This window comes from Phyllostomus hastatus, unplaced genomic scaffold, assembly GCF_019186645.2.
Source record: "Phyllostomus hastatus isolate PE091 unplaced genomic scaffold, TTU_PhHast_1.1 phas_scaffold_46, whole genome shotgun sequence".
NCBI classification, from domain to species: Eukaryota; Metazoa; Chordata; class Mammalia; order Chiroptera; family Phyllostomidae; genus Phyllostomus; species Phyllostomus hastatus.
In genome coordinates, this window is record NW_025334032.1 from 23,135,273 (window position 1) to 23,150,389 (window position 15,117).

General features: G+C 37.6%; 1 protein-coding gene across 1 annotated transcript; it reads left to right on the plus strand.

Moving 5' to 3' along the window:
- Positions 1-229: 229 nt before the first annotated feature.
- On the plus strand, positions 230-13,511 carry LOC123807668 (disintegrin and metalloproteinase domain-containing protein 18-like). Its single transcript, XM_045821713.1, has 6 exons — positions 230-365; positions 914-990; positions 7,961-8,016; positions 10,331-10,409; positions 10,790-10,866; positions 13,307-13,511. The coding sequence occupies exons 1-6, from the start codon at positions 311-313 to the stop codon at positions 13,509-13,511; spliced, it is 549 nt and encodes a 182-aa protein (XP_045677669.1). The 5' UTR covers positions 230-310.
- Positions 13,512-15,117: the final 1,606 nt, after the last annotated feature.

Below are 15,117 nucleotides of genomic sequence, written 5' to 3' on the forward strand. Positions count from 1 at the left end.
GAAAGGGGCCCTGGCGATGAAGAGCTGGGACGTGGGGTGGCACAGGGTTTAAATAATGTAACTTCACCCGAACAAACCAACTGTAAACAAAAGCATACGCTCCTAACTGGGGTTTCCTTTCCTGGCCCTGTGGCAGGGGGCCCAACCAATTAGGATCCCGAAGGGTGGGCCAGCTAGGGCAGAAAGCAACTGCAGTGCTCACCCAGGGCCCTAGCGCTGCGCACTGTTGTGCTGAGTACTCCTGCTCGCGAGCCGCAGAGTTGCCCAACGGCTTTCAGTCTGGGCGGCGACCCGGCGCTCTGGCCCAGCCATGCTGCTTCTCCTGGCACTGCTTGCTGAGTTTGGAAAGCTGCACGCCAGCATGGGTAAGACCACGGGGGCCTGGACTACTTTTGCCTCTGAGCAGGCTGAGCTCTTTCTGGAGAACAATTTCCTGTAGCTCTGGGACCCCTGTCACACCCCCTTCCTGGATCCCCGCTGATGCCCTCTTCCATGTGTCCCCAGGGGACTGATGATAGTAGCTAAGGAGAATGCTCTGCATCAGGGGTCCAGGGTCTCAGCAGCTGAAACTCAGCTGGTCTTCCTGGCTCACTTACTCTGGGGCTGTTGGATTTAAGGGCATGTGTACTGCCCAGTTTATTCCTCCAAGTACCGAGGGAAATAATCTCAACACAGTTCTGTCAGGAACAGGATGGTCCTGTAGAACTACGGCGTCCCATTTTTGTTTGTTTCTGTCTCAGGAATTTTCAGTGTGTCCTTGAAAAGGCAGTGAAAGCTTTGGACCAAGAAGGAGGGAGGACAACTATAAATAAACTTTATGACAGCTTTAGTCCCCACCGTGGTGCACTCAGGGAAGAGCCCGTTCTTGACTGAGATGATCATTGCTGCAAACAACCCCATTTTCTTACTGCAGGTTCTGAAGGAATATTCCTGCACCTCACAGTCCCACAGAAAATAAGGTCGAATGAGAGTGAAGGTGCAAAGAGGCAGGTAAATATTTGTATTACATTTTAAAATTTTAAGACTATTTTAATCTACCTCTGTATCAAGTCAGATCATACTGATTTGTAACTCATTTGCAAAACAAAATGTTTTCAAGCCACTATTTTGCCTCAGTATACTTTGATCCTATACCTCTGCACTAATTCCTGTGCCTTCCCTGCATCTTTTCATCTCACAGACATGCTCTGCCATAATTTTCAAGAAAATGCTGGTACAAATATTACAAGAAAAATACTGGCAGAAAAAAATCAATGTGAAATAAACTTGACAGTGTTCCAGCGACAGAGAGATGGGTCTTGAGCAAAATTTAGACCAACAAAATTTTGACACAGAAACATCAGACTTAGTGGAAATATGGCCACAGGAAGAAAAAAGAAAAGGAAAGATGTCACATTTTCCCTATTATGATAATATTACAATAAATAAATATTAACTGGAAAACAAAGTTGAAAGAAATGCTTACTTGCCATATAAAAAAGAAATTACATTGAAGGCATTTAGTCTTGAATATTTCAAATTGGTGTAGTTATGTTTTATATTAGAAACCAAGAGTCATAATGCAGGAGTGTAGATTTTCACATGGTTAAATTGATGTGGTCAGTATATGGTAACTGTGGAAAAAAAATCATGTTGGAACAATTTCTGTAGTAAGAATAAGTAAAAATGAAGAATTCATAACTATTTTGTCATACAGTAATGGAACCTATATGATTTTGTTCTATTACTGAACAGTAATAATAAAAGTAAAATGTATATGAAATTATAATTGAAAATAACAATAAAATAATTTTCTCTGGAGAAATAGTATTTGTATATACTAATCTTATTTAATTCTCAGATTAACCTTCTAAACAAGGATATGGATATATACATGACATAAATGATACATATTTCACATATGTATTTAATAAAGAGGATTAACAATATTTAAGTTAAGAGCATGAAAGCTACAACATTCAGGACATGGAATTTAATTTTGAATTTATGACTTCCAATTCCATTACAAGTACTACCTTCAGTTGAAAAATTATTTACAGAAAGATTTTTTTCTGATTTATTTCTAAGAATTTTTACATTGTCATTGCATGATCACTTTAAACTTTAAATTATTTCCTTCAAATTGCCTTTCACAGAGGATATAGCAACTATGCAAGGCATAAAATGCTTTTACTATGAAGTGTTTAATAACTCTTTATGTTTTCTGAATTGTCTTTATGCAATTCCAGAAGCCATTTTCCTGTGACGAATATATAATTAATGTTCTCCTTTCTTTTCGTACAGTAGGCCTCCCTTTACCTGCCTTGTTTCTTCCTTTGATTCCAGATTACCCCGTGTCTTTTTTGTGTTGTTAAACATACAAAGGATTCTTTTTTCATGGACTTTCAGTTTATCATGATAACCACATATTCTGCTAAAGCAGTGGCTTTTATTTTGGGATAGTGCAGGACTTAATGCAGGTGTCCAAATTTATAAGGTTTATCTAAATATATTTGTGGAAGCTATTAGTGCTGCTGTTGGTATAACACTGGGGAGAAACTCCTCAGCTGAGGAGAGATAGTTGCCTTTCAATGCCTCCCTGCCAAAGGCCATTGGGAGCACACCTGTAGTTACACAAGTTAGGTTTATTAATCGTGGCAGTGAGGGACAGCACATGCCGTGGAGAACCATGGGACATCTCAGTGAGAGTGTGTTAGAAAGCCTTTAAAAGACTCCAGCTTCTGTTAAAGGATTTGTGCAATGTTTTGTTACACAACACAAGGGCCCAAGGGGGGCAAGGGCGATATACTATTACCTGAAAGGAACCCCCCAGGTTCGTTATGTCTACCACCTTATAGGAAAGACATCTCTCAATGCCAGAGATTCATGAAAAGGAAAGGAATGTTTATTTAATGCTATACAGACTTAAAGTAGTGACCTAATGGCTTCATCAAAATCCCAAAGTCCCTTAAAACACTCACAAATACACACAGTCCTCCCTTCTTCCCTTTGCCCAGTCTGGGGTACCGTATCTCAGGAAAAGAAATAGAAGTCCGTGGCTCAGGCAGCCCCCGGTTCTTCCCAGTAATCCATCTCAGCTGGTAGATCTCCCTCGGTTCCTGGCACCATCAGCTGTGTTGCTGGGATCTCTGCTAAAGCTGGGTGGTGGTTCCCCCTTCTAAAGTTGCAGGGGTCCCCACTCTGGCAAAGCCACATGGCTCTTCTTTCTATTGCCACAGCTGTGTGGTGTTCTCCACACAATGGCCACAGGACTCTCCACTCTGCCAAAACCACCTAGTTCTCCCACCTCAATGGCTGCTGAGTCTGGGTTTAAATCCCCGCACCAATCTTCCTCTGCAGCCCCATTTCTGACTCCTCCCATAATTGGCTACACTTGCCAACATTCCCATATCCTTCCAGCTTTACTGGGTTGCCATTGTGAGTCTGGGCAGGCGTGGCCCCATGTCATGGAGCCAATCTTCTCCAAGCTCCCACGCAGGTGCTGTAACTTGGTGGACCTGCCCCCCAGTTATGTCTTGGTGGGGAAGTTACTTCTATCCCCACAGCTCAGAGCATGGCCACAGCTATTTAATATATCTATGTAACCAGTTAAAGGTTATAGATATGTTAAATGACCACACCAGAGGTTAGCTGCAAAGCTGTTGCTATGCAAAACAGCTCTCAATGGCCCTGCTCCATTTGTCCCTTCCCCCGACCCACACCTGTGGGGGTAGAGGGTGAGGACATCCTAATGTTTGCTGGACACCTTGAGTTCTGGACCCCATTCCAAATCCCTACTTGCGCCCCCCGCCCCCCTTGGCTGCACCCTGTGACAGTCTGAGGAAGCAGGCCTTTGCTCTGGTTTGGACGTGGTCAGTCAGGAAGTAGAGCTAATTCTATAATTGTGTATCTTAGTAAATCTTATCTAAGAAAAGACTAGAAGAATCCTACAGCTGTAATTGGTTAAAAAGAAACAACCACTCATGTTAGTCCAACAAGGGCATAATTGCTCTTTCTTTCTGACTTAGAAAATGTTTGTACTTGCTTTGTAGTCAGACATGACTATGAAGTGATCTTGTGTCTGTCTCAATGCCCAGTTTCTCACAGCAGCCATGTGTGATGTGGATGTTCTGTGAAAAAGTTCACACTCATCAGCAGAGCCCCAAGGCTGGTACCAAGGCAGCTCTTCGGTGTCAGAAGCTGCTTTTCTAGTTCTCACCCTTTGTATATTCTTCATACATAATATAATAACAATGATTGTATGTATGTCAAAATTTATCTAAATACATTTATGTTAGGTCATATTAAGCACTAATCAAGCATTTAAGGAGGTACTGAAATCAAATGAGAGCAGAAGACAAGCAAGATGTGTATGTATAGATTAAGGTTAAGTTATCGCAGAAGAGTTTGAGAATGACCATCTAAACAAACTAGTTTTTCAGCTGATAGCTGATTTACTGTAATACATTTTGTATGTATACACTGTTAGAGTAGCTAAATAAGGAGGCCATTAGACCTAGGTGGCTCTAGTGCCTGCAGTCACCTGTAAAAGCAAACCCCACTTTAGAAACTTGACCTGATCTTATCTCTTCTACCACCTTTATGATGCAAAATCCTTAGCCTCTTGGGAAAAGCCTAAAGAGGTTTTTGGCCTGAGGGCTCTGGTGAAACCCACACAACTGAGAAAGGCACCTGGAGAAAGGTCTAATTCTGAAAGAAGAGTAAGGAATATTTGCTAGGGCCGATATTATATTTTCAGTTCTGGGTTATTAGGTGTCTTAGTCTCTGTGTCTTGTACTTCCTGGGTGTTTCCAGACATAAGCAGCACTAACCTCTCACGGGCTCGTAGACTGTCTTCTCTCAAAATCAGGGATCTTTCTTAAAGTTGGTTTTTCTTGAGAAGAAATTGTGGGTTTGCTCACATAGATGTCTGTCTGCCTTTGTGAAGACAGTCCTCTGACCCAGCTATTCCTAGACGTCCCCACATTAGGATGAGGACCACTGTTACTGTAACTGAACCTGGGTCTGGCTGCCTGCTGCAACAAAAGCCAAACTTGTGAGACAAGTGCTGGTGAAAAACAAAAGTTTTATTCAAGTTGCCTGCAATTGAAGAAGATGGGGAACTCTTGTCCTCAGAAAAGCCCATTTTAAAACTTCAGTGCAGGTGCATCTTTTTATAAGAATGTAGAGGGAAAGCAGAACAAAGATCTGGAGAGGGAAAGCACTGCTTCTCCTGAGAAGGGGGCGCATGGGAAAGGGAGGGGCTTCTTCCCACCATTTAGGTGCTATCTCTCTTCACACAGGCATGTGTGGATTTACTTCAGAAACCCATGAATTTTCATGGCTGGCACCAAGCATCTCTTCTCCTCCAAAGCTGACTCCTCTAAGCTGTAATAAAGCCTACATAGGGAGCAAAAACACAGGGTTTTCTTTGTACATTCTAAGAAAACAAAGAATGGGCTATAGCCTTGAGAAAATGCAGTTTAATGGAAATGTTAAATTATGGTTGCATCATAAATAAGTCTGTGTTATATTAAAGCCCTTATTCCTAGAGCTGCAGCAGTTCTCACCAGCTTCAGTCTCTCAAGTCTTTAGTCCTCATGGTTTTATATCGAGAAGACTGTGAAGTGGCTGCAGGTATACTTGGTAGTATGTATGTAAGTGTTGACGGGAGAAACCTGGTTCTTCTTGCTGACGCATGTAAAGAATTACATATCAGCAAATCTAGTAGTATGTAATCAGTTTATTAGTGGCTCGCTTCCATGGAAGAGAACAGGACTGGGTAGAGTAGGAGGTGAAAGGCAAAGTTTCAGAGCAAAGCAGGGTGAGAAAAGCAAGAGAGGTTGAAGACCAGGGTGGCAAGCCCCTGGGGCAGCCTGAGGCTGGTGGCCAGAGGCCCCGTGGCCCGAGGGCCAAGAGCCCCTTGAGCCCCCCGAGAGTAAGAGCATCCTGAGCCCCCGAGAGAGAGCGAGTCCTTTGTTCTCCAGACTTATATAGTTGGTGGGATAGGAGGGAAAAAATTTACATATTGATTAATGGGTAAATGTGGTGCCAGCTTTCCTGGGAGGATGTGACTACCCAAACTTACGTATGTGTAGGGGTCTGTTAGCCCAAAGTCTATCTTGCTCCAGACCCCATTTGGTCATCTTGTTGTAAAACAAATACCTGACAGTTAATTAAAATTGAGGCACTTTCCAAAGTTATTTATGGGCTCTTTCTGTGAGCATCAGGGACCTCTCCCACATTCAGGCCTTGGGATGAAAGCACAGTTTCAAGGCTTTCTTTCCCAGGTAGTGTAAATGTTACATAGAATCTCAAGGACTTTCTTTCTTGCTAATATAGTGTTTCTTGTGATATTGAAACACCTGGCAATATTATCAGAACAGGCTTAGGACTGCTGAGTTAGCATGTGAGACTTGTCTCCTTCCTCCTCCCTGCCTCAGTTTACTATTTACTCTACCTAATTGGTAAAAGGTGTTTCCTGGCAACCAGGGAACTAAATGCTGGCCAGTGACAGTATTGCAGTCTCAGAGTTCTTCCTATGCTGCCTCCTGCTTCATAAGTGTCAATAAATTTGTCTTATTGTGTTTAGCATAGAATTTTAGCCTGCAGCATGGCTCATTCCTCTTGACTAGAAAATATATATAGTTTTCAAATAGAAAGGACTAATTTATGGTATTAATGATGCTAAAATTATCTTCCCAAAATATGACCTTCAGTTTTTTTCAAAAAGCCATCCCTACATATTAAATTCATCACCCTAATCCTGATTTCATAATAATAATATATTTCTTCTATTCTGAATCATAAATTCTGAAGAATATGTTAATTTTTTAAATGGACTGAGTCTTTTTTGACATAGGTGAAAATAGTTTCAGTATGCATATATATATTTTAAAGATTTTATTTATTTATTTTTAGAGAGGAAGGGAGGGAGGAAGAGAGGGAGAGAAACATTACATCGATGGGTTGCCTCTCGTATATACCCCAACTGGGGACTGAACCCACAACCCTGGCACATGCCCTGGCTGAGAATCAAACCAGCAACCTTTTTTAAAAAATATTTTTTATTTGAATTGTTGTTGCAGTACAATTTTCTATCTTTTACTCCCATCCCAATCCACCCACCCAGCCCTCCCCTCCTCCCTCCCATTTCTACCCATCCCTAGTTTTTATCCATGTGTCCTTTATACTTCTTCCTGTAAACCCTTCCCCTTTTGCCCTGAAATTCCCCTGAAATTCCCTCTCCTCTCCCCTCTGAACACTGTCAGACTGTTCTCTAATTCAGTGTCTTTGGTTATATTTTGCTTGTTTCTTTGTTTTGTTGCTTAGGTTCCTGTTAAAGGTGAGATCATATGGTATTTGTCTTTCACTGTCAAACTGGTAGGGGACTCAAAACTTGGAAAAATTTAGCTTAAGGTAAATAGCCATAAATCTAACAAGTAATGTGTATGTTAAGCTTTTTGTTTCAGAAACTACAGATAAGGCCCATCCTGGCCCCTGAGAAAAAGCAGCCGACCTCCTGGGGCACTGGCTAAAGATTACCACTTGGAGACATCCCTACCAGGAAGAAGCAGGGACTACCCCCTCCCACCTGGAGATAGCTATTGCCTAGAAAAAAAAAAGTGCTGCAGCTTGAAACTTCAAAGACTCTCACTAACTCCTGTTTGCCCTCCCCCAACCCCCTTATAAAAAATCTGTCCAGGAAAGAAAGAGGAAGATGGTTTGTTAGGGTATGAACCCACCATCTTCTCAGATTGCCAGCCATCTGAATAAAGCGCCTATAAAAGATTCAATCACTGTCATTGCTTATTGGATTTGGTAGTGACAGGCAGCCCAAATGCTGGTGTCTTTTCTGGTTACAAAACCAGCAACCTTTTGCTTTGTGAGACAATGCCTAACAAACTGAGCCATACCAGTCAAGGCTACTTTGTATATTTTTGATGTATTAAATCATCTTTCTTAATTTTTTTTGTTTTAGGTGGTTTATATTATTACAATTGATGAAAAACCATACACTCTGCATCTCACAAAACAGTAAGATATGATTTTCCTTTAAAACTTAAATTTTACTTGTTACTATTTAAATATAGTAATGAAGAAAAATACACACTGATCAATCCATTTTCAATGTAGGATTCATTAGGTCTTGAATCTTAGATCTATGAGAATGTTGCATTTAATTATTCAGGTTTTTATTTTCAAATTTAGAAGTGAGCTAAATACATATTTATATGTCTTTACATATTTATAAATCTTTATACATATTTATAAATCTTTAATGGAGTTGTAAAGATACTGAACCCAAGAACTGATAGATATTAAGTATGTCTGATGGAAACTCAAACATAATGAACATATCAAGTGGCTATTGGTGGGAAATTCAACTGGTACCATACATCTGATGAATGTTTAATTATATATGTATTTATTTTTTACTTTATAGGGCACACTGTATATATTATAAAACTTAGTCAAGTGTATAGTCAAGTAACCCGTAGTAATTTTATGTAGTATTGTAACCATCAACCACAAATCATTTTTAGAACATTTCATTCCCTGCTTAAGATCCCTCACACCATTTCACACCTAATCTCTGTTTCCTATCACCACTCCAGATAGCAACCTGTATACTTTCTGTCTCCTATTTTGTATTTTCTCAACCTTTTATATAAATAGAATCAAACTGACTCCTCTATCTGTCTCTTTGAAAATAAATTTTTGTAACAACTTCATTTTATCCACTTACATCTTTATGGTTGAACAAGTCTAGAGAAAATTATCCTCAGTTAATTTACGACTGTTCTCACCTAATTCATAATCATTAAATTCATGTTGGTCTTGAATGTCTCTACAACTCCATTACAACTATTTTTAATAAGATCATCAATTATCATGTTTCTGAATGGCAGATAATTTTTAGTCTTCATTTTTCTTGACCAAATGGCAGCATTTATATAGCTAATTAATGTCTCCTACACAAAATACTTTCTTCATTCAGCTTTCAGAATACCAGAGATTCCTTTTTTAACTCTTACCATTGTTCTTACTCTTTCCCAGTATAAGTTTGTTTTTTCAGATTATTTTTTATCTCTCCAATCTCAGAGAACTCCATGGTGCTATTATTGATTCTTGCTTTTTTCTTAGTTATGTTCAATCACCTTGTTATGTCATCCAATCCCAGGGCTTTAAATACAATTTATGTATTGATTATTCCTGAATGTATATCTATCTATACTTTATTCCTTTCCACTGAATACCATATTCACTTATTTGACTACTTATTTGATAACTAAGTGTTCAACAGAGTTTTAATACTTAACATATTTAAACTGTCCTTCTGATCCTCCCAAAATGTATCCTTTTCACAATCATCTCAATAAATGGCAATTCTGTTCTTCCACTTTCTCAGAAGAAAAACCTTGGAGTCACCCTTGATGTCTTTTTTTGTTCGTTTGCTTTTCCCCACATTCAATAGCTTATTAAATTCCATGTGTCCTGTCTTCAAAATAATTTCAGGTTTAGACCCCATCACTGCTACTGTTCTAGTTCAAGCCACTAAAACATCTTGTTTGGATGACTGGATCAGCCAAACTGGTATCTCTCTTTCTGCAGATCCTCAGCTAGCATTCAGTCAGATTCTATTAAAATGTTGGTCTGATCTGATCACTTACTGCTCAAAATCTCCCAGGGGCTTCTCCTCTTTGTGACATCTGTCCCTTACTACTATCGCTTGTCTTCAACCCACAGTCCACTCTAGGCACATTGCCCTCTAGGTGTTCTTTGTACACACAAAGCATATTTATTCCTCAGGGTTTTTGCATTTTTTCCTAACTCTGTAATACCATTTCAGTGCAAATCCATGGGCTTGTTTTCAAGTTTTTAGTCATCTAATATCTCATAGTATCTGTGAGCCTCCCATGACATCTGATCCACATTTTGCAACATACCTCCCTAGCCCCTGCTTTATTTATCATCAGCTCACACATTAGCAGTGTGTGTCCCTCACTGTCACGAAGACCAGTGGTTTTGTCTTTTGTTTACCGCTATATCCCAGTGCCTGAAAGAGGATCTGTCAGATAGGAGGCACTCAGTAAATATTTGTTGAATGAAGACTTACACAGGCACACACACAGTTATCTGATACAGAGAATTCAGAGTTTATTTCAGTGTTAAGGAAGCCTGATACAGCAGTTCTGTGAATTTAAACTGTTATTTCACATTAAATTTCTCTAACTGAAGCATATTATTATATGATTCTTATAAATTTCACATTTATTTTTATTAGTGTAATGTTTATATTCATATTAAATTCATGACTCAACCACTTTTAATTTTTGTTTTTACTTAGCTCATTCCTATCCAAGAATTTTTTGGTTTATACATTTAATGAAACAGGGTCTTTGCATACTGATTCTTCATATTCTAAGGTAAGACTCAGATATCTGAGACATTTATTACCATATAGTCTTTATTGAAGTGTACATATCAGTACCATTGAGATATGTTCTATGTTTAAAATTTAATATATAGATTTTATATCATATACTTATGGCATATCATGTGGTTGATTGTTGTACACAGAAATAAGATGAAATGTTGAGACAGTATTCATGGGTATTATGTGGTGTTGTACAAAGTAAGGAGAGTTGTCAAAAACTTTTTTCTTTTAAAATCTACATTAATAAATATGCATAATACACAATTTTATTTTGAACTCTTTTAAGATTTTAAGACATCTGTAATGTTTAACCATCCATATTTTATTCATAAAGAATTTATTTGTTTGCTTTTCTATATTATTTTTCAGATTCATTGCTATTACCAAGGATATATTGCAGATTTTCCAAATTCATTTGCAACACTCAGCATATGTTCTGGGCTCAGGTAATAACATCTTAGAGGATGTTTACACATGAAAAACTTAGGATATACTTTAATAGGAAACTTAGTGCTAGCAGACACAAATCTAGAATGGTTTACGGAGAATTGAAATTTTTAAAAAATTAATACTATAGCTGGACCTAAGTGCCTAGTCAAATTAAATCACTCCAGAGACATCTGATTGGAGATATTTTCAATCTACTGTGCAGAAAAGAATACTTTCAGTAAAGGAGAGCTTAAAACATTTTCTTAACTGAATTACCTCCAGTTATTTTAAATACTCATGGAAAAATGCTTTAATTAGTATTTTAACAGACACATATTGTATGATCACAGTTAAAGTGCACTCAGTATCAGACATAAAACTAATTAAGAAGGTACCTTAGAGGACTTGACAGACATTTATCCAAAGACGACTTCCACACAGCCAACAGGCACATGAAAAGATGCTCAGCATTACCAATCATCATGGGAATGCAAATCTAAACCACAGTGAGATATCACTTTACAACTGTCAGACAGGCTATCATAAAAAAAAATCAACAAATAACAAGTACTGGCAAGGATGTGGAGGAAGGGAACCATCACAAACTATTGGTGGGATGATAAACTGGTGCACCAACTATGGGAAACAATATGGACATGCTTTTGAGAATAAATGCTTAAAAATTAAGCATTTATTCTCAAAGATATATGCACCCATATGTTCACTGCAGCATTATTCACGGTGGCCAAGACATGGAAATAATGGAAATGTATTTTGATAGATGATTAGATAAAGAAGATATAGTAAAGCCCTAGCTGGTATGGCTCTATCTGTTGGTTGGAGCATCATCTGGAGACCAAAAGGTCGTGAGTTCAGTAACCAGGTTATGTGTTCAATCCCCATTTGGGGAGCATGCAAGAAGGCAACCAATAGATGTTTCTCTTTACATTTATGTTTCTCTCTCTCTGTCCCTCCTTCTCCCCCTCCCCATCTCTGGAAGCAATAAAAAAATGTCCTCAGGTAAGGACTTAAAAAATTGTGATACACATATGCAATAGAATATTACTCAGTCAGAAAAGGTAAAATATGGCCATTTGCAATAACATAGATATATCTTGAGAATATCATGCCTAGAGAAATAAGTCACATGGAAAAAGTTAAGAACCATATCATTTCACTCATATGTGGGATATAAAACTGAAAGCAACAAATGAACAAACAAGAAAAGCAAAAAATTCATAGACATGGACAACAGTACAGTTATCAGAAGGAAGGTTGTGGGGGACACAGTAAAGAGGATCAAATATGTGGTGATGGAAAAGATTTGGCTTTGGGAGACAGGCTCACAATGCAATATGCAGATGATGTATCATAGAAATGTACACTTGAGACCTATATAATCTTATTAACTAATGTCACCCCAATAAATTCAATTTAAATAATAAACATAGAGCTGCCATATGACCCAGAAATTTCACTTATGAGTATTTATCCAAAGGAAACAAAAGGCACCAATTTGAAAAGATACCTGTCTCCATGTTTATTTCAGCATTACTTTTAATAGCCAAATTATGGAAGCAACCTAAGTGCCCATCAATAAATGGATAAAGAAGATGTGCTACATGTACAACGGAACATTGCTCAGCAATAAAAAAAATGAAATCTTGGTATCTGTGACAATATGGATGGATCTAGAGGGCATTATGCTAAGTGAAATAAGGCAGAAAGGGAAAGACAAGTACCTTGTGATTTCACTTATATGTGGAATCAAAAAAAAAAACAAAACAAATGAATAAACAAAGCAAAACAAACAAACCCATCGATATAGAGAACAAGCTGATGGTTGCCAAAAAAGAAGGAGGTGGGGGGAAGAATGAAACAAATTTTCCTCAGAGGTAAAGGGCAGAGAAAAGTGATTTTCATCATTAAAGATGTCAAGAGGAAGGTGGTAAGTTTATCAGAGGAAGATGAGTCCAGAACAAATAAGACACTCTCTAACTTACTTTTGGTTCTTGTTTGCCTGATTTCCAAAATTTACTCATGTCAACTCAGAAAATTGGAATTCTTTGAATATGGTTTTTATTTATATCAACCTCTTTAGATATGTCCTCTGTATTTCTGCTTTTCCTTTTCTTAACTCTGTGAAAACAGAAACTTTATTCTTGAAATTTTCAGTAAATATCTTGTTTCCCAGCAAATACTTGGCCTTACATAATATATTTTGAATGAATGCTATTACTATACAGGAAATACAAAATACTTTTTGATATATGTAGTTCCTTAGTGAGAAAAACTATGGCACATGTGGTAACAATTCATTGTAGACCCAGGAAATGGGGAAAGGTAGGTTTAAAACATGTTCCTTACTATACTTCATCATTTCATACAACATGTTAGATTATAGCTTTAATGGGATCATTAATAGTATTTTGATATCATTACTTTCTAAATATTCAGGGGATTCCTTCAGTTTGAAAATATCAGCTATGGAATTGAACCATTGGAATCTTCAGCAAGATATGAGCACATAATTTATCAAGTGAAAAATGGCAATCCAGATATACCAATGTTAGCAGAAAATTACAGCAATATTTGGCAGAAAGACCAGACCTATAAACTTTATTTAAGCTCACAGGTAACTGCAGTAATTCTGATCTTATGACATACCATGAAATTACTTCTGTAGAATTCTTTTAATTGCGAAAGGGAACTGCTTAACAGTTGAGTAGGAAAAATACACTTGGTATCTTTTTTTTCTATACATCTATAGATAATCATTTGTCTATATTAAAATCTCTTAATTTGCCTATAGGCTACACATAATTTTTGTTGGCTGGAGGCAGATTTTGTTGACAGGTGTTTTTCTTTCATTGCTTTGACTATTTCAACTCACTCTCTGTGGCCTCCACAGTCTCTGATGGAAATCAGATATTATTAAACTTACTAAGGTTCCTTGTATATAATGAGTCCCTTCTCTGTTGCTTCTTTCAAGATTTCTCTTTGTCTTTGCCTTGTAACAGTTTTCTTATGATGTGACTTTGAGTGGATCTATTTGAGTTGATCCTACTTAGAATTCATAGAGTTTCCTGGATGTTTTAATTAATGTTTTTCACCAAATTTGGGAAATTTTGCCCATGTACTTTCTGCCTTTTATCTATCTTCTTACTTTCTGATACTCCCATTATGAATCTGTTGGTGTGTTTGACAATGCCCACAGTTCTATTACTTTCTGATCATTTTTCTTCATTCTTTTTCTTTTGCTTTCTCAGGATATTAATCTCAATTGATCTAGCTTCTCTCTGCTCAAATTTTATGATTCTGGTAGAAGAGCTTCCTTCAACATTTCTTACAATGCAGGTCTTCTAGGGGTGAATTCTCTCAACTTCTTTTTGGGGAGGGGGTCTGGGGAAGCATTTATTTCTCTTTTATATCTAAAGGATGATTTTGCTAGATATATTATTTTTGGTTGGTTGGTTCTTTCTTTCAAACTTGGAAATATTTTTATCCACTCTCTCCTACCTTGCGAGGTTTCTACTGAAAAAAAAATCAGATGATAATCTAATGGGATTTTATCTGTAGATTACAATCTTTTAACCCCTGGATGCCTTAAGAATTCTTTGTTTGTCATTAACTTTTGACAGCTTTAATGTAATGTGTCTTGGAGAAGGTCTTTTTGCCTTGAGGTAATTAGGTATCCTGTTAGCTTCTGTATTCGAATCTCCAGCACATTCTATGGGTTTGGGAAGTGCTTATCAATTATTTCCTTGAACATGTTCTCTGTTCCCTTCTCCCTCTCTTTTCTTTCTGCTATACTCATTATCCGTATGCTGTTCTTTCTATGGCAGGTAGTTTGTGTAGAGCTTTCTTATTTTTTCTTGTTCTCTCTCTTTTTTCTCCTGAAACATTTATAAGTTTCTATGATCAAGGTCAATAATTTTCTCTTTCTTGTGGTCTGCTCCTTTCCGATGCTCTCATGCATTATTCATCTCATTTATTGAGTTCCTTAGCCCCAGAATTCATTTGTGTTTTTCATAGTTTCAATTTCTTTGGTAAAGTGTTTCTTTTGTTCATTAATTTTGTTCAGAGACCATTGAACTGCCTTTCTGAGTTTTCCTGTATCTCACTGAGTTTTTCATAACTGCTATCTTGACTTCTGTCATTTGAATTCAGTGTTCCGTGTCTTTGAGTTTGGTTTCTGGATATTTTATTTTCATTCTTTGCTAACTTGTTACCTTGGTTATTCATGCTATATGATGGATTGTTTCTAT

Excerpts from the sequence above, each read along its gene's own strand:
- LOC123807668 (XM_045821713.1), top strand. The coding sequence starts at position 311 with ATGCTGCTTCTCCTGGCACTGCTTGCTGAGTTTGGAAAGCTGCACGCC. Across the intron at positions 991-7,960 it reads GTGAAGGTGCAAAGAGGCAG|GTGGTTTATATTATTACAAT; the intron begins GTAAATATTTGT and ends TTTTTGTTTTAG. Across the intron at positions 8,017-10,330 it reads ACTCTGCATCTCACAAAACA|CTCATTCCTATCCAAGAATT; the intron begins GTAAGATATGAT and ends GTTTTTACTTAG.